Source organism: Hemicordylus capensis, chromosome 1, assembly GCF_027244095.1.
Source record: "Hemicordylus capensis ecotype Gifberg chromosome 1, rHemCap1.1.pri, whole genome shotgun sequence".
Lineage (NCBI taxonomy): Eukaryota > Metazoa > Chordata > Lepidosauria > Squamata > Cordylidae > Hemicordylus > Hemicordylus capensis.
This window is the reverse complement of record NC_069657.1, coordinates 49,840,285-49,858,834: the sequence shown is the minus strand read 5'-3', so window position 1 is coordinate 49,858,834 and position 18,550 is coordinate 49,840,285. Positions and strand designations below refer to the sequence as shown.

Sequence of the window (18,550 nt, the reverse complement as noted above, 5' to 3'; positions counted from 1 at the left end):
TGACTGACAGCAACAGCATAAGATGTGATGCCAGGGATTGCAGAGGGAGGGAGAGAGATCCCTGCTAACTGGTCAAAGCAGCACCTTTTAAATGTGGCGCTTCTCTTTATTGCGCAGGGGGAGAGTAACAGGCCCTATCCACCCCCAGCACCTGTTGCTGCTGGTGTCTATCTTATGTTTCTTTTTAGATTGTGAGTCCTTTGGGAACAGGGAGCCATCTTATTTATTCATTCATTCATTCATTCATTCATTTATTATTTCTCTATTTTAAACCATTTTGGAAACTTTTGTTGAACAGCAATATATAAATGTTTGTTGTTGTAGCTGGAAAATACTAGGAAGTCTCTAGCAGAGACACTGTGCTACTTAACTTTGTCTGATTATCTCCTCATCCCCTTGAGGCCTTCCACGCCGCATCCCATGCCGTTGCTGAAGGGCCCCTGACCCTCAGCCACAGCTTATCAAGGAGCTCAGCGAATTTCAGTATGGAGAAGGGGGTCTTGCATGCTGCAGCACTGGATGATACCCATTGTATTTTTTGCACACAAAGTTAGTTATATGCCTCCCTGTTCATATACCATTTTCCTCTACACCACCTGTCATGACAGTGCTATTTTCTGATTCGGAAATAACACTTACTATTATGATACATTTGGTGTAATAATAAAGTGTTCATAGTATTTAATAGGGCGTCTAGCTTTCAAAAACTGAGTTAGATCTGTCTCTCTTACAACATAATTCTTATCTAGGCTGCATTTCTGACCAACAGCAGTGTTTCTTTTGAATAAATTAATCATGTTTTGTAAAAGCAGCTTCAGCTCCTATTCCCCATTTTCAGATGGCTGATCATTGGGAGACAGCACCCCGTCATATGATACGTTTAGACATTCGCTCTTTGCTACAAGATGCTGCTATTGAAGAGGTGAGATTTGCAAATGAATTCATATTTATTGATCATATTCATGGCTGAAGAAAATAGCTAAATTGTGCATAGTATGGTAAACACATTGTTCTAGTGCAAGGTTTGACTATAGACTGAACAATCCATTATTTATTGAAATGATGAACTAAAAAAACTGAAGTTCTATAAAGATTGTTAACTCTTCCCTCAAGATTCCTATGACCCAACTCGCAGCAAAATGTAGTATGACTGAAGATAAGATTGAAATAAATGTTTTCTTGTTTAAAAAAAAGTACTTTGTTTGCCTTGTTCTCATATAAGATTATAATCTTAATATAACAAACATAATTTTTAAAAAGGGAATGTAAACAATATATCTAAACAGCAGTAACAATAACATCAGTAATGCATTAAGTAGAAATAAATTACAAATACTGTTGCAGCAAAAACAGAGATCAGTGGCAGCTAGATCTCACCCATCTGGAAAACCTTGTCCCACCCATGCACAAGAAAGTTCAGTCCCTCACAAGTCAACAAGAAGCACAGGGGAGAAGCAGCCACCCCCCTGCCACAAGAACCAAACCTATTCTCACTGTGTCTAGTCCCTAGGAAATTAGCACATACTCTCACTATGAAACAAAAGAGGGCCCCCATCAACTGACAGGAGAGGAGTCTAAACGTAAGACCCACCTCTGGAGAGGACCCACCTTCTCACTGTGAACCCTCCTTTGGTGTTGGTGGCCAGAAGATGGTGAAAGGGATGACCATGACACCCATGGCATCATTTACCTGGAAGATGGTGTCCAAGGGCAGGACTTCCAACCAACCGATGGTTCCCCCAGTCTCCAGGCATTTCCCATCTGGCAGCCTCTGATGAAGGCATTTGGACTCATATGAGAAAAAGGAGTCTTCTCACAGACGTCTCAGTGCCCCTGCTGCCACCTTTCATCTGCAATCATAATACATTCCTCTTCTAGCTCAGATGCAGCAAGGTGTCAGTAGCAACTCTGATTCAAGGTAATGGAGATAGAGCAGCTGCAAGTCTCAGCTCTGCCTTCTCATGGTGGTTTAAACAAAAACCACCCTCTACCCACTATTTAGGCAATTCAAGGCACATTGGAATGGAATGGTGCACAGATCACATATGATTCAAATGTTGCACAATTATTTTTATGTTAGAATAATGTATCTTATGATGCTCAAAAGTTATATCTTACTAACTTTTTGCTTTCTGTAGTTTATAACTGCTCATTCTTTGAAATTATTAATCTCAGAGAGAGGAACAAGAGCCTCAGCATTCATAGAGAATTCTCTAAGGGACAAGTAAAAGTTGTATCTTCCCCAAAGAGATCACTGTAAATGTAGACTCTCTTCTATTCCACTGTCTGAAGATTCCAAGGAGCTGTGCACATACATGCACTGAGTGTGCTGTTTGTGTTAACATCAGAAAATTATTATTTCTACACTTAATCATTACAGGTGAAAACATGTGTCGGAAGACACGCATCTATTCAAGTCTTTTTAAGTTGTCTGCCAGTATAGTAATGCATACAGTGGGCATGTTAAGTGTACATTTTTTGATCATTTTAGGACAAATGTATGTATACCAATTGATAAAAGTATATAAGAACATTCCTGTCCCGTGGCCTATCTAGTCCAACATCCTGTTTCACACAGTGGCCCACCAGATGCCTCTGATAAGCCCACAGGCAAGAGGTGAGGACACATCTTTCTCTTGCTGTTGCTCCCTTGCAGCTGTGACTTAGAGGCATATTGCCTCTGAGGCTGGAGGTGGCCTATAGCCCCCAAACTAGTAGCCATTGATAGACTTGTCCTCCATGAATTTGTCCAAACCCCTTTTAAAATCATCCAAGCTATGGTCATCACAGCAGAGCATTACCCCAGCTTCTAGATCATTTATGAATATGTTAGAGAGCACTGGCCCCAGTACAGATCCCTGGGGGACCTCACTTCTTACTTCCCTCCACTGTGAAAACTGTCCATTTATTCCTACCACTCTGTTCCTTCTGTTTCCTGTCCTTCAACCAGTTACCAATCCACACATTAACCCATCCCCTTATCCCATGACTGCTAAGTTTTCTCAAGAGTCTTTAATGTGGAACTTTGTCAAAAGCTTGTTGAAAGTCCAGGTATACTATGTCAACTGGTTTATCCTATTCCACACATCTGTTGACACTCTCAAAGATTCTCAAAAGGTTAGTGAGGCAGGACTTGCCTTTGCAGAAGCCATGCTGGTTCTCTTTCAGCAAGGCCTGTTCCGTATGTTTAACAATTTTGTCCTATGCTTTCCATCAATTTACCTGGCACAGAAGTTAAGCTAACCGGTCTGTAGTTTCCCGGATCCCACCACATCCCTTTTTGAAAATCTGAGTTGCATTGGCTAAATACCAATCCTCTGGTATTTTTGCCTGACTGTAGGGACAAGTTACATATTTTTGCTAGGAAATAAGAAATTTCACATTTGAGTTATTTCATTACTCTTGTGTGGATGCCATCTGGCTGTGGAGATTTGTTAATTTTTAGTTTTTCAAGACAATTTAGAATGTTCTTTCTCATCACCTCAAATTGGCCCAGTTCTTCAAGCTCCAAGCCTGAGAAGCTCAGTTCTGGAGCAGATATATGGCCAGTATCCTCCACCATGAAGACAGATGCAAAGAACTCATTCAGCTTCTCTGCAATCTCCTTATCGTTAATAATCCCTTTCACACCCTCATCTAAGGGTCCAACTGCCTCCCTGGCAGGTTTTCTGCTCAAAAGACGTTTTTGTTATTCTCCTTGACACTTTTAGTTGTCTGCTCCTCGAACTGTCTTTTTGCATCCCTTATTGTCTCCTTGCATTTCTTTTGCCAACGTTTATGTTCCTTTCTGTTCTCTTCATTTGGACAGGAATTCTATTTTCTGAAGGATGTCTTTTCCCCTTCTATCGTTTCCCTGACTCTACTTGTTAGCCATGCTGGTGTCCTCCTGATGTTGGTGATCCCTTTCCTCCTTTTTGGTATACATTCCAACTGAGCTTCTGTTATTGTGGTTTTAAATAAGTTCCATGCTGTCAGGAATGATTTGACTTTCCTGACCTTATCTTTCAGCTTCCTTTTTACCAGTCCCCTCCTTTTTGAGAAGTTTCCTCTTCTGAGGTCCAATGCATCTGTATTGGACTTCCTTGGCAATGTGCATATAAGCTGAATTGGATCACGCTATGGCCATTGTTCCTCATTGGTTCTACAACTCTGACATCTTGCACCAGGTCCTGGGCACCACTCAGGATTAAGTCCAAGTATCATAACACAACATCCATTGGTATTAAAGAATGTGCATGAAAGAGAAAAAGTGAGCTGCAAATTTGTCAATCATTTCTGAGACAAGAAATAAAACAATACTAGAAATGCAAAATGATTATGTAGAAAAGAGATATCTTATCTATGTAGTATGTGTATTGAGTGAATGCCACATTTGATCTGTTTATTATTTGATTTCCTGTCTTTGAATCTGCTTTCACAAGTAGGTAGTGCTTAGTTATAAAGCAGTTTGCTGTAATAATTATAATTTTGTGTTGTCCAAGGTGGAGATGGAGGATTTTGATGCAAACATTGAAGACCAGAAAGAAGAGAACAAGAAGGATGCAGAGGAAGAAGAGAGTGAACTGGTAGGAAAGATGTTGGCCACCCCCAGCAACAAATTTCTTTTATTACAGTGCCTAATAGGGATTCTATTTCCACTAAAATGTATCAAACAGAATAGGAACTCTGAACATATAAATTACAATCTAAGAATTTCTTAGCAATTTTTGAGAAATTTTCAGTACAAGAGCCGTTCTTAGTTGGATTTGGGTAAAGCTCTATTATACTTTCTATTAGTAGTACTAATTATAAACTGAAGAAAGCTGGCAACTTGTCTTAGGAACTTTAAAAGGCAGCTCAGTGCCTTGGAGAAGGTCAGGTTTGAAATGTTTCAGGTGGGGATGCTGAAATTCTTTGGAAATACTTTAAAAAGACAGAGTTAAGTGGCTTATTGTATTTTGCAGTTTTCATGTGAATTGTTCTTGACTGAGTTGTTTTTTAGCTATTTATAAATATCTCCCTTAGAAGACTTTGGGAAGAAGACTTTTTTTCTATTCAGCTGGTAAGAAGTAGTCAGCAAAGAGCTAATGGGATAATTTTATGAAAGGTGGTATATAAATCTAACAATAAATTAATAATTCCTTCTCCAACGCAGAAGAGCAGAGCTTGCAAACATGACATTCCTACCATGGAGGGTTCCAGTTTGAATCCTGCCTGGATAGATGTCCTGGCATACTTGTCTTTCGCTGTCTTCTAAGGGAGAGGGCAAGATAGAGTAGGTTTGGATATACACTTTGAGTAGGTTTGGATAGGCACAAAGTGCACCCATTGATTTTCAGATGGCCACACTCTTCTCCCTCTTGGTCATCCCCCCAAGCATTTTGGTGGGGAAAGGGGCAGGGTAGTTCCACAGAATGTATTCTTTAGAATTCCCTGACATCTATAGTATAGAGAGTATTGAGTATAGAGTCCACTTTGGGAGTGGTTCCCATTTTAGGAGCAGGATAGATTTCTGCTTTGGGAGGAGACATAATGCACCTTAGTCACATCAGGGCATGGTCCCAGATCCTGGTCTGAAAGCACATGATACCTTTCCGAAGCTAAGTACGTCTGAGTGTTGTCAGTGCCTACATGAGAGAAAGTCTGGAATTCTTGCATATGGTTCTTGAGTTCCATGGAAGAAAGGTTAAATAATAATTGAATACATAAATTAGAAGTTTAACTGGAAGGGGCCCTCTATTTTCCCTCTGCCCTTGAAGGGGATAGTTCCTCCACTTGAAGTCCATCTAAGTCAGAGATTCCAAGCTTGCTGTGGAGCATGAGTGCAAGGCAGGGAGGCAGCATTTCTGCAGGCAAAACTGTCCTCCCCAGGTCGTCATCATACAGGAGATACTGCAAGCCTCACTGCCTTCAAGAACCTCCTCCTTTCTCCACCTCATCAAGATTCTAGTGAAAACAGATAGGTGGAACACACTGGGCAGACAAAGGCAAGCAGTGGAGCAGCTGCAAGGGAGCATGAGTCCAGGCTGAATAATCCCTTCACAGCAGACATTGGAGGAAGTGACAAAGCCTGTGTCAGCACTATCTGTCCATACAGTGTAACCACTTAGCTGCCACAGGGGGCAGCTAACACTACCTCTTCAGTCTCCATGAGGAATTCTGTTACAGGGGGCGGCAACGATAAGAATAAGTAGGAAGTTGTGAGTCCAGGACGGCCATGTAGACTTTGCAGATCTGGAAGGAAGGAAAGGAACAATAGGGTTAGAAATCCCCCCTACATCTAATCATTGCAGACATTTCCTGTTGGAGGGATTTTCCATTCTCCTAACTGGAGCCATGCATTCTTTTCAGCTCTGAGGAGGAGGGGTTGGAAATCTCCTAGAATCCAGTTACGAGAGCATTCTCCAGTAGAATCTGAGAGGTATTCTTCATGTCAGCTCAGTTCAGGCCATTCTCAGATTCTTCAAGAAGCAAATCTACAGACCCGGCTAGGTCCAGGCTCCCCTGCCATCTAGTTAAAAATGGTAAAAACTGTCTTAAGAAACTATGAAATTGCTGGATGCTATTACCAGAGGCCTCCTCTCAGCTCCATAATCTAAAATGCCAGTCCACAATGGTGGGAATAAGATACTATGGGACAGGAAATAAAATCATGAGCTCTTACAGGAAGAACTGAATAAATTCACCTGGGTGGCAGAATTGCATACAGTTCTTAACTTGCATCATGTTCGCTGATGTGTTGGCCTAAAGAAACGTATGACTAAAATGCTTGAGCACATGATGCCTCATGCTGCAGTCTAGCCACAGCTCCATTCCTAGGAGAATAGTCAATCAGATCCTGGTGAGCAGTGGAGAAGAAGGAAAGGATGCTCTTTACTCTGCAAAAGAACAAAGACTGCAAATCTTTCACCTGCAGGGAAACTATATTTTGAGCCTGTTTGGTCATACAGCTGGCATCCAGGCAAGTTGACAAACCCCTACTGTTCTAACAAAGGCAGCAGTAAAACTGGGAAGAAAGCAGATGGCAACCTGACACAGGGCCCCTGATGGTGAGAGGTGGGGCAGGAACTACAGCTCTTCTACTATTTATGGAACTCCCCAACCCCTAACTACGTTGTCCTTGAGAGACCACAACTGGTTGCGCTTTGAAGCTTGCCAGCATGCCATGGGACAGATTTTTCCTGTGTTTCCTAACCAGATCAAGTGAAAATCATCAGAAAGTGTGTGATGCCACTGCTTTATTTCTTGGGTGTAAGAGCTGTCAAGGAAATTCCACCTCTTCTACCCTTGATCTCACCTCTTCTACCCCGCTCCACTTTTCAGTTTTGAAAATAAATAGGGAGTTGAAAGCAGTTTCTAGACTTCCAAGTTTCTGGACAAGTTTCCAAAAAGAAACAGATACTGAAGGAAAGTGCTTAAAGCAATTCAGAGAATGGGATTCTCTAGCAATGGTTTGGCCATGTTTGGATCCAATCAGCTTTCCAGTGATTTCTGAAATTCTCATGTAGTTAAATCAGCAGCTGCCTGATTGTAAATGCTGCGCAAGTCAGGGTGTGAAGAAGAGACTGGGAGCAACCTAGGAGCAGGTGTTAAGGAATCATCCAGGAATTGGGACCAGAAAGCAAACCAGAAAGCAAGGAACCCAAGCCAGGTGGATAACGACAACCAGGAGTAAAAGATGCACCGGGGTTAGAGCCAAAGCCAAAGGTCAGCCAAGCAGACAAAGGGAAACCAAAAGCAAGAGACAGTGCCAAAGCCAGGGGTAGAGTCAAGCAGACAAACAGGATCAGAAGACAAAACTCACCAGGACCAAGAAGTCTTCAGAGCCTGAGCCCAGACCAGAAGCCTTTATATTCTTCCTGTCCCTGGAAGGATCAATTGAATGACTCTAGGTGGAGTCTGTCCAGGGCCTGAGAAATCCATGCCTGGTAAAGCTGCTGCTCCTTAGCTGACTGCCATGTGAGACAGCAATATGCAGCTTCTCAGATTTCCAGCCTTAACACATGTACTTCCTGACACTGGTGAAGGAGAATGAAGGAGAACATAAAAACAGCCCTGCTGGATCAGGCCCAAGGCCTATCTAGTCCACATCCTGTTTGACACAGTGGCCCACCAGATGCCTCTGGGAAGCCCATAGGCAAGAGGTGAGGGCATGCCCTCTCTCTTGCTCCCCTGCAACTGGTATTTAGAGGCATCTTGCCTCTTGAGACTGGAGGTGGCCTCAGAAACAAGTGATTCTTCTCTAGTGAGGAAATAAGTTTTATCTCTGGTCCATACCCTGGTAGAATTGTTGCCTCAAGATACTGGGAAGTCCAGGTGGAGACTACAAACTTTGTGCTAATGGTGTGGCCTCCTTGGTCTCTATTACACATTCCTGCCATTTAGTGAGCTACGATGGACCTGGTTGCTTCATGTTGGCTGTCAAGAATATATTTATCTGCTTTCATAACTCTAGCCTTGGATGAGCCCTCAACAGCCAGGCAGAAGCAATGGATTTCTGGATTTCTTCCTGCATTTGAAACTGAATTGGTTGTGCATGAAGGTTGAGCAGCAGTTGCTGAAGGTGAAGTGGTATATCCCAGTGGTAATCAGTACCATGCTGGTCTCTCGCAAAGTATATACCAACATAAAGTAATATGGAAGGTACATTTCACAGGTGCAAACTTTGGGGCATGGCAATGGTCTCTTCAGTAGACATTTTGATACTTCTGCAGTTAGTGAGAACAAAAGTTTGGAGAATCTAGTTAGTGTAAAAAAGACACTGCAAGTTGATCTGCAGTATATCATCCCACATCTCAAGAGGTGATCCTTGATAGCTTGTCGGTATACTACATCTTTAATACAATCCAAGTTCTTCACAGTGCACATATATTCAAAATTCCTAACTCCTGTCCAGAACTGGGGCATGAGCACTTTTCAGAAGTCTGCTGAGTCATGTTGGTAAGTCTTGATTCCTGGTTTTTCAAAAACTCTTTTGGAAAGAATATAATACTTCCATTTATTTAGTTTCCAGAACATAAACTGGATTCTCAAATGTATAAAGGATTATAATTTAAGTGAATGTGTACAGTGTATGATTAATGCACAGTTCTTATCACTAATTTGTAGGTGACCTATTTATGTTGTTACTATTTTAGGTCCAGTGTGAATTAGACCTATTTTAGGTCCAGTGTGGACAGGGAAGTTTCCATGCTCTAGGGTTGACTTTTTTTGTCTTGCTTTCAACATTAAACTTGTTGCTGTTCATTGTCATTACTAAGGCTTTGTACCAAAATGATTTCTCAGATCAGCCTCCCATTGAGGAGGAATTTTTAACTTTGGATATATATGTACAGTGAAGTGTTTGAATAATGTACTCCAAACCTACACACCAAGGGAAGAGGAATTACATCAACCTGACATTTACCCCAACTGCTCTGTGCATCCTCAGCCTAGAGGTTGTAAACCCCAGATCCAGCATCAAGCAGATGAGGAATTACATAGATCTTTGCCTATATAGATTTAGGCAGATGTTGCCACTCTCAGGGTAGTGGGATATTCCACAGCATTTTCTATTCATGCCCTTCTGGATGTTTACCGGAAACAGCAGTTAGGCTGAAAGAGAGTACTTCTGTGGTTAAACTGAAAACTGGATTATTGATAATAGGTCAGGAAGATATAAGCAGCAATTCAGTTGGTGGAATCTTCTGGACATCTTCTGCCGACCCAGCGAAGTGGGGAGCAGAAACTGGCCTGGAGGTGTTAACAACTTTCAAAGCATCAAATGGCCAGTCGCAAAACTTACTTTCCTGTGGCAAGTAGAAGGGTTGCCACCAATCTGGATCTTCTCCACTGACTTAACCAATCCACTGAATTAACCAATCCTGTTGGGCAGAGGGGTTTCATGACCTGCTTCCTAACTTGAGTACATTCACATGTTTCAGAACCTCAGTCACTGCTACTAAGCCATTCCTTATGTCACGAGGACTTTGTCCATTGTCTTGCTGATCCTAGACAGCTAAGCACTACATCTGCTGTGCTGTTTCACCTCTCTGAGAAGATGGGTTCTATGTCATAAGATGGCTCCTTTGTATCGTAATGGCTGAAGTCTGATCGGGTCCCAGCTACTACATGCAGATTATTAATGCGGGGCATAAATACGGCAGTACTCTCAGTCTTGCCACCCACCTTTCTGAGGCATTATGAAATAGATACCTTCCAACAGAGGTTTCTGTTGAAGAATGCTACTGCAGGTAGTTCGGTAGCCACTTAAGGATGCAGCATTATTCCCACTCTGATGGTTCATTCCTGAAATGTGAGTACTGTTGCCGCTCTTCTACCAGCTGAACTAGAAAGGGAAGCTGATCTTGCTGTGAGGCTCTTTTCTGTTCAGCAGTAGAAGACCAGTGAGACTCAACCTTGTGACTGCCAAGGCCTCTCTGGAATGTCCTATCAACTCTTCTGTCCCCTCTCCAGTTTTCTAGTTTTGTTGCAAAGGGTAGCTAAAGGTTTTATTATAGATAACAGTAGTTGAAACAGTTTCAACAGTGTGCTGTTATGCTTATAAACTGTGTGGAAATTTCTTCCCAAAAGGCATGTCAGTTTTGTGATCTGTTCCTTCTGAGTAGGTCACCATGCTGATGGCCTGCCTACCTGCTGAACTTAAAAGCTCCTCACAATGTCCAACTTTCCTTTTGTTGTCAAACTGTACTTAGTTTTTAGCAGAGAAATTTCTTTCCCAGAATTTATCATTCAGATAAATGAAATTTAGAAAATGTAATACTTTTCTTGAATAAAGCAACATGGCACTTTTCTTAAAGAGCACCTGTGTTCAATACTTATGTAGTCTGCACTTCAAATTGAGCTTATCTGTTTTACATGACCATCACCTACTTCCCTTCTTGAGAAGGATATATATATACATTTGGTAGATCTTTTTGCTTAAGAAAACTCTGTGTGTCTTAGAAAAGGAATTAAGCATTGATTCTTTTCTAGGAGGGAAATGTAATCTAGCAGTTATTAAAACCAAATATGCTCAGGGAAAAAATGGCAAGCACTTTAGAAACAGAATACATCTGAAACAGCTGTGTTAAGGAATTCCACCTGAAGATCTTTCATTGTTATAAGAAGACATATCTACTAACTACTGCTCTTGTTTACATCAGACTTTACTTTTTGAGAGCTATGCTTGTGTGTAAGAGGGTGAACATATGACAAAAAGATGGACAGAAGTCATAACCTACAGTACATACCAAAAAAAAACAACGGATATGCATGAGAAAAAAGAGTTTGGTGCTTAAACTTCTCTGGTTTTTATGAAAAGTAGCCCATACAAAATGTTTTACTCAGATACACAAGACAACGGACAATCCACTGTTGTATGTTGTTGTTGGAGAACAGCCTGTTAGAGCAGTAGAGAGAGATTGAATAGAACTCTTTTGTTAACTGTTTATTATCCTTGTGATCTGGATAGTGAGGCCTCGACAGTCATAAAAGTGGGTTCTGCGCCTGCGCAGGACAGCTTCAGGTAGTATTGATTAGCTCCTCATGACGCCTTTTAACTGCCTCTGCACGCATCATTCAGTACTTATTTTGGCAGTTAGACATCAGTTGCCCAGTTTCTTTCTGACCGCCATCGCATTTGAACCTCGAAAACTTTGTTGCTTCTCGGAAAGAGATATTTAGTAAATTGCTCAGAACCAAGACGACTGTAGGACTGTCCTACGACCATTCTTCGCTTACCCCTAAACGAAAAGAATATAACTGAGCTTATCGGACTAACGGATTGACCACGGAATGGCGACGACGAACAGCAAGTCTAGCGTTTTCAACTCTGTCTCTAATTTGACTGTTTGCCTTGACCCAGGACTGTTTTTGCTGACTACCCCTTGGGGTGGGGGGGAGAAGGAAAAAAAGAAAGTTAAGGCGAGAGAGGCCGAAAAGGGCAGAATCTTTGCTCATGGGTACATCTGTGAGGGGAAAAACCACCTTTAAAAGGTGTGTCCGCCGCAGAGCAAAGCTTCTGTCAACGGACGGTCACCAGCTTTGTCTCATCTGCCTTGGGGAAGAGCATGCCACAGCTTCTTGCCCTATATGTAAAACCTTTTCAAGGCAAACTCCCAAGAACAGAGCAGCACAGCTAAAAGTATCCCTAATGGAGGATGCACTCCGCCCATCTACCGCGGCTTCGCTGCTGAGAGCTGCTCACACGCAGTCTAAACTCTCGGCATCAGGTTCCGCTCCTTTGCCTTCCGCAAGTGCAGCCCTCAAGTGCCTGGGCACGGCCCATAAAACATCGAAGGCAAGCCTTTTTAAGAAGCCCTTGGCACCGAAAAGCAGCCCTAAACTATGGGGCACCTTGATATCGACAGTCCTGGAGACGAAAAAGCTTAAAGCCACTCTGGCTTCAGAGGGCACTTCGTCACTGTCAGGGCTACAGACGGAGCTGGTTAGATACAGGGTGAGGTCTCTGTCACCTGCCCCTGCCCCTCGGCAGTTGCCTTCCACCCTGCCTTCAATGCCGACAAGCTCCACCTCTACTCAACATCGGGCCAGCAAAGGGAAGGTCTTGGATGCATCGAGGTCAGAGAGAAAGGGCACTGATGCGTCGACGTGGAAGCTGCCCTCGACATCGAGAACCACTATTCCATCTCGAACAAGCCCCAATAGGGCAGAATCTACTGGGCTCTTAGTACAAGCTGCTTCTTCTGTTGATATCGACAGAGACATCCTGCATGTAAAGATGCAGGTTGAGGTAGCAAGTGAAACAGAAGATGTGGACCCTGACCTCCTGCAATCAGGACATACAACTCCTTCCACCTCTACTTTTCAGGGGTTTATTTCCCCAGGATTGGATGATGATGACAATGATGTGAGTCTTCCTCCTCCAAAGACATCTTTTCTCACAGCTGTGACTGCTCAGAAGACACCAGAGGGCTTATGTCCCCTGGGAGGGTGGGGTGATGTTAGCATCACTCTATCTCCTGAAGAATTTGCATTATTCAGAGAGTGACAGTTGGAAAAGCTTAAGAGAGCATGGCTCCCAGACCAACTCATGACTACCACAACTCGGACTACACCGTGTGTGCACCCCTGTACCTCAGTTTCAGTTCAGACTGCTACACCTTTATGAGATGTACCCAAAGTCAATAACACTGCTGTTCAGGTCTTAGATCCTCAACTGCAAAAACCTCCAGTGAAAGACACCTCTATGCAAGCTGCCATTCCACTAGTGTGCCCAATTAGAACTGTATTTGTTCAAACAACTTTGCCTCCACTTCCGTCAACTAACACACAGCCTAAACGTGCCATACGTAAGGAACCGATGACATCGGAACCAACAGACTTACCTGATGATGTGCAGTCATCCTCTGAGGAGGAGTACCTCTCTGACTCCTCAAAAGAGGACCTTAAGGATGACTCAGCCGATAAATATCAGCAAGACCCCAGTCAAAATGTCGCTGCTCCTCCTTCTGATTCGCCTACAGAAGAAATGAGATCATACAATCAACAAATAGCTGAAATGGCGGAGGTGATAGAACTGGTTCACAACCAGTTTATCTGCCAATGCTCCCTGTAATTACAAAAGCAGCTAGGTCTGCATGGGAAATCTTGCAAACTTTGACAGCCACCTCAAAATACCTTGAATCTCTATACAGGATTCAAGAACAAGACGATTACCTGCTGAAGCACCCAGTCCCTAACTCACTTGTAATTGACTGCACCTCTTCAGCTAAAGCAGGAAGGAGGCATATTACACCAGCAGACAAGGAGGGCAGGAAACTTGATGTCCTTGCTAGAAGAGGACATCAATTTGAAATTTTAATGGATAAGCATGCAATGGAGTAAGCTCCACTGCATGCTTATCCATTAAAATTTCAAATTACATAGCTTGTCTTTCAAAGTATACGTGAAGGTCTCCATGCACAAAGGACCTCTTTAACATCAGAGTAATTCCTGAAGTGTTTTGATACTATTTTCCTAAAAACCACGACTGCTACGCACCAGCAATTGGTCAATGCCAAACACTTGGCAGAATCCGAATCACACAAACTCACAACTGTGGTGATGTTAAGGCGCCATGCATGGCTACGATCAACCACTTTGATGCAGGATATGCGAGATCGCATAGAATTGTTGAGTTTTGATGGGAAAGGATTATTTGCAAAACAGACTGATGAAACAATAGAACACGTAAAGAAATCTAAGATAGTAGTGTGCATGGTTCGGTCCGGCACACTTGTACAGACCTCCGGACCGGTCTGGATGGGCGGGGGCCTGTTACTTTAAGGGGGGGTGGTACTTCCCCCCCCCCCGGCCGCTCTTCCCCCTCCAGCGCTGTTCCGTTTAAAGATCTTCTTGGGGCGGCAGGAAGCTCTGCCGCCCCTGCCCCCGTCGTTAGTCCTGAAGGCTTAAAAGCAACGAGCGCTAGCGGTGCGCATGCGCCCTGCGTGGTGCGCGTGCGTCTATGATGCTGGCGTGCCGCATACGTCACGTGACGTTTGCGGCACGCGCGCCACGCAGGGCACATGCGCACCGCTAGCGCTCGTTGCTTTTAAGCCTTCAGGACTAACGACGGGGGCAGGGGCGGCAGAGCTCCCTGCCGCCCCAAGAAGATCTTTAAACGGAACAGTGCCGGAGGGGGAAGAGCGGCGGGGGGGGGTAAGTACCACCCCCCCTTAAAGTAACAGCCCCCCCCATGCCGGACCGGGGGGCCTCCGGACCTTGCACACCCCTAATCTAAGATTATGGCCAAGACGTTTTCAGCTCAACGTTTTGGAAATAATAGGTATCAACCTTATCAGCACAAGCAAGGCTCTTACAGGAGAAATGAACGCAGAGATTATAAAAGACCTTTCAGTCACTACAGCTGTAGGAATTTTACACAAAGGAACAAGCCAGAGCAACAGGGGCTCAATAAAGCTGCGCAACAACCAAAATAACATCTTTGATTGTCCCCTGAGCCCACACTTACTGGACCAACAGGAACCACACCAGTCACAATTGTTAAGCAGAACCACAAGGACCAACATCACCTTGTTGCAAACCAGAAATTGGCTTGCCATCAAACTGGCAAGCCATGCCCCAGCATGGCACCACATAACATCGGACCGTTGGGTCCTGAGGATAGTCAAGACAGGTTATACTATCGAATTCAAGACTCTTCCACAGCAGTGGGATAAAATATACCCCGGATACACTGACACTGAGGGACGAAGTCAAGGTTCTGTTGGACAAGCAAGCCATTTCACCGGTTCCGTGGGCTCATGCTCAGACAGGCTTCTATTTCGAGCTACTTTCAGATTCCCAAAAGGGCCGGAGGCATTCGGCAGATAATGGATCTCAGGTGGCTGAACCAGTATGTTGACATGAGAAAATTTCAGATGATAACGCTGCAAGCAATCCTGCCTCTTCTTCACCAAGAGCAATGAATTGCAACATTGGATTTGAAAGATGCATTTTTCCACATCGGGATACAGGAGTCACACAGGAGATATTTGCGTTTCACGCTAGGCACCCAAATTTTTCAATGTGTTGCCCTTCGACCTTGTGACAGCTCCACAAGTCTTCACAAAGTGCATGGCTGTCATCATAGCTTATTTACATGTACAGGGAATTTCAATTTTTCCGTATCTGAATGACTGGCAAAGACCAGGACACAATTGGACGGTCATGTTTAGACAGTGACTACACTGCTAAACGACCTGGGCATACGGTTAAATTGGGATAAATCTCTCACCTCACGCCCACAAAATGCCTGAAATATATAGGCGCTGTGCTAGACATGGACTGCCAGAGGGCATTCCTCCCACAAGACAGATTCGCTCGCATTCAGGAGATGGTGAGGCATTTTTATGCCTACCTTTTTTAGAAATCCAACATAACTGCTTTGTTCTCTTTAGGTAGAAGAGGGTGGCCCTCCACACTTTCTCAAGTGGCATTGTTGGATTTCTAAAAAAGGTTGGTAAAACAGTGTCTGCATTTAAGTGAAACTCAAAAACTATTTTTGGACAGAATTCTGGGTCCAAATGCTTAACTACCCTCTCAGGAGCAAGCAATTCACTCACGCGCTTCACAGACGTAATTGCCACTAGGAATAAAGTCTTCAACAGTACCATCTTCAATGGGGCGATAGCCATAGGCTCAAAGGGTTTATCCATTAAAGTTGAGAGCACCAAAGAGAGGCTCCATTTGTCAGCAGGCCTGTACACTGGGGGGTAAAGATTATTTAGGCCATTCAAAAACTCTTTACACCTTGGATGAGTGAATACAGTCTTGTGATCCCAGCCACTGACGTGCGGAGATGGCTGCCATATGGATTTTAATTGACGTATTAGCCAAACTGCTTGATTTTAAGGACTAGGTAAAGCAAAACATCTTTCAAGGAGGCTTCTAAAGGTTCAAAGTGGTGTTCCATGGTGTAAGCAGATAACCTTTTCCATTTTGAGATATAATTTCTCCTAGTTTAAAGTTTTCTGCTATTTCTCAATATCTTTCTCAGTAACCGACTTTCCACGCTGTCAGATTGAACGGACAGGGATGGAGCATTCGTCCATTCTGTTGTGAAATCAGATCCTCCCATTGTGGCAACCTCCTGTACGTGTGTTCCAATAGTCGCAGAAGCTTGGGGAACCACGGTTGTCTCAGCCACCAAGGGGGGATGAGAATTGACATGGTGTTGTCTTGAAGAAGTTTGGCTATGACCCTGTTTAATAGGAGGTAAGGAGGGTACAAGGAAAATATACTTTGAGTCTAACGGTATTGGAAGGCATCCCCCTTGGACCGGTACCCCTGCCCAATTCTGGAGCAGTATTGTCTGCATTTCTTGTTCTTTGATGTCGTGAACAGGTCAACAATCGGAGTCCCCCAGGTGAGGAATATTTCTTCCAACAACTGGGGGTTGAGTTCCCACTCTTGCTGTTGAAGGACAGGAGACCTGCTCAGCTTGTCCACCAGGACATTGTCTTGTCCTTTTATGTGTATCGTAACCAGATGTATGCGTCTCGCAATGCACCAATTCCAAATTTGTAGTCCTAGATGACACAACAGTTTGGACACCGTTCCCCCTTGATTGTTTACATAAGCGATTGCAGTGGTATTGTCCATCTGTAGCTGTAGAACACTCTCCTGCAAGACATCTTGAAAAGCCTGCAGGGCTCTGAATGCTGCAAGAGCTAGGAAATTGATATGGTGTCTCGTCTCTCAGAACTTCCACAGGCCTTGCGCCCTGTGATTTCCTAGATGCGCTCCCCAACCGCTTGTGGGAGCATCTGTGGTTAACGTGTAAGTGGGCACTGGAGTCTGGAATGGAACTCGCATCTGCAGGTTTTCATGCCTTGTCCACCATGACATGGAGTGCAGGATCCCTCGCGGAATCAGAAGGGTCAGATCCTGTGAAGTGCTATGCACTAGACCTTCTTTCTGTAGCAGCGGCTCAATTTGGCAGGGCCATTCTTTAAAAGGAGCTTCAATAGCTTGCTATGCCCACCACCTAATGGGTAGCTCATTATTTACCCACTTTTATTACTGTCGAGGCCTCACTATCCAGATAAACAGATTACTTACCTGTAACAGGTGATCTGGTAGTGATGCCTCAATATTCATAAAACCACCCGTCCAACCCTGCTACAAGGTACAAGCTATACGTACAACACCAGATCCTACAGAGTGTAAGCTATACATACGACACCTGATCCTATGAAGAACTTTTACGTTTATAGGCTATCGGTCGGCCATTTAGAAACTGGGCAACAGACGCCTAACTGCCAAGATAAGTACTTCATGGCATGTGCAGAGGCAGTTAAAAGGCCTCACGAAGAGCTAATCAATACTATCCGAAGCAGTCCTGCGCAGGCGCAGAACCCACTTTTATGAATGTCGAGGCATCACTACCAGATCACCTCTTACAGGTAAGCAACCTGTTTTTCAGTTCCTTACGCTTCTGCTATCTCTTGAAGAGGTTTGAATTTACTGTATTGTTAAATGGAAAATAGGTTAGCAGATATATCTGGCTATAGCCCTCAGACCACTAGATTTAACAGATAATGGCTTGGATCCAACAATACTGTCCTATGAATGGAAGGCATTTCTGCTCACACAAGTAGAGGAGTCCCCAGTTTTCACAGATTCTCTCTTCCGGCTTCAGCTCCCTAGAGCACATTCCATGCTATTCTGGAGGGTCCACAACCCTCAGAAATTCTTTCTCAGGGATGCAGAGAACTGCAATAGGAAGTGAGAGGAGGAAAAGCCCCATTCTGTATGGGGAACTCCATTAACATAATTTGGAATCCAAGCTATTGAAACAGAAGAAAATCAGTTATCTGAACCAGTGGCTAATATCTGAAATGTGTTGTAACTATAGGAATATTGCACAATTTTGATGTATTGACTTCCTTTCCATTCTCACCATCAAAATTATTCCATTAGTGATAGGCCAGCTCTTTTGGATTTCTGGTATTCTATAAAAACTAAAAACTAAAAAAACCTATTTGTGTTTGTTGACAAATTAACTTTAAAAAAAAAATCAGAGCTTTAACCTCATATTTGCTACATTATTCCATAAATTGCTAACATACCAGCATTCTGTAAAAGA

At 43.5% G+C, this 18,550-nt stretch overlaps 1 protein-coding gene across 5 annotated transcripts in view; it reads left to right on the top strand.

Annotated features, from left to right (window-relative positions):
* YLPM1 (YLP motif containing 1) overlaps positions 1–18,550 on the top strand; it is a 110,923-nt gene that overhangs the window by 77,561 nt on the left and 14,812 nt on the right. For all 5 annotated transcript variants that reach the window (XM_053307325.1, XM_053307331.1, XM_053307308.1 and 2 more), the window contains 2 exons: positions 839–922; positions 4,482–4,565. In XM_053307325.1, coding sequence (XP_053163300.1) covers positions 839–922; positions 4,482–4,565 — 168 coding nt within the window. The remainder of the gene's footprint in view (positions 1–838; positions 923–4,481; positions 4,566–18,550) is intronic.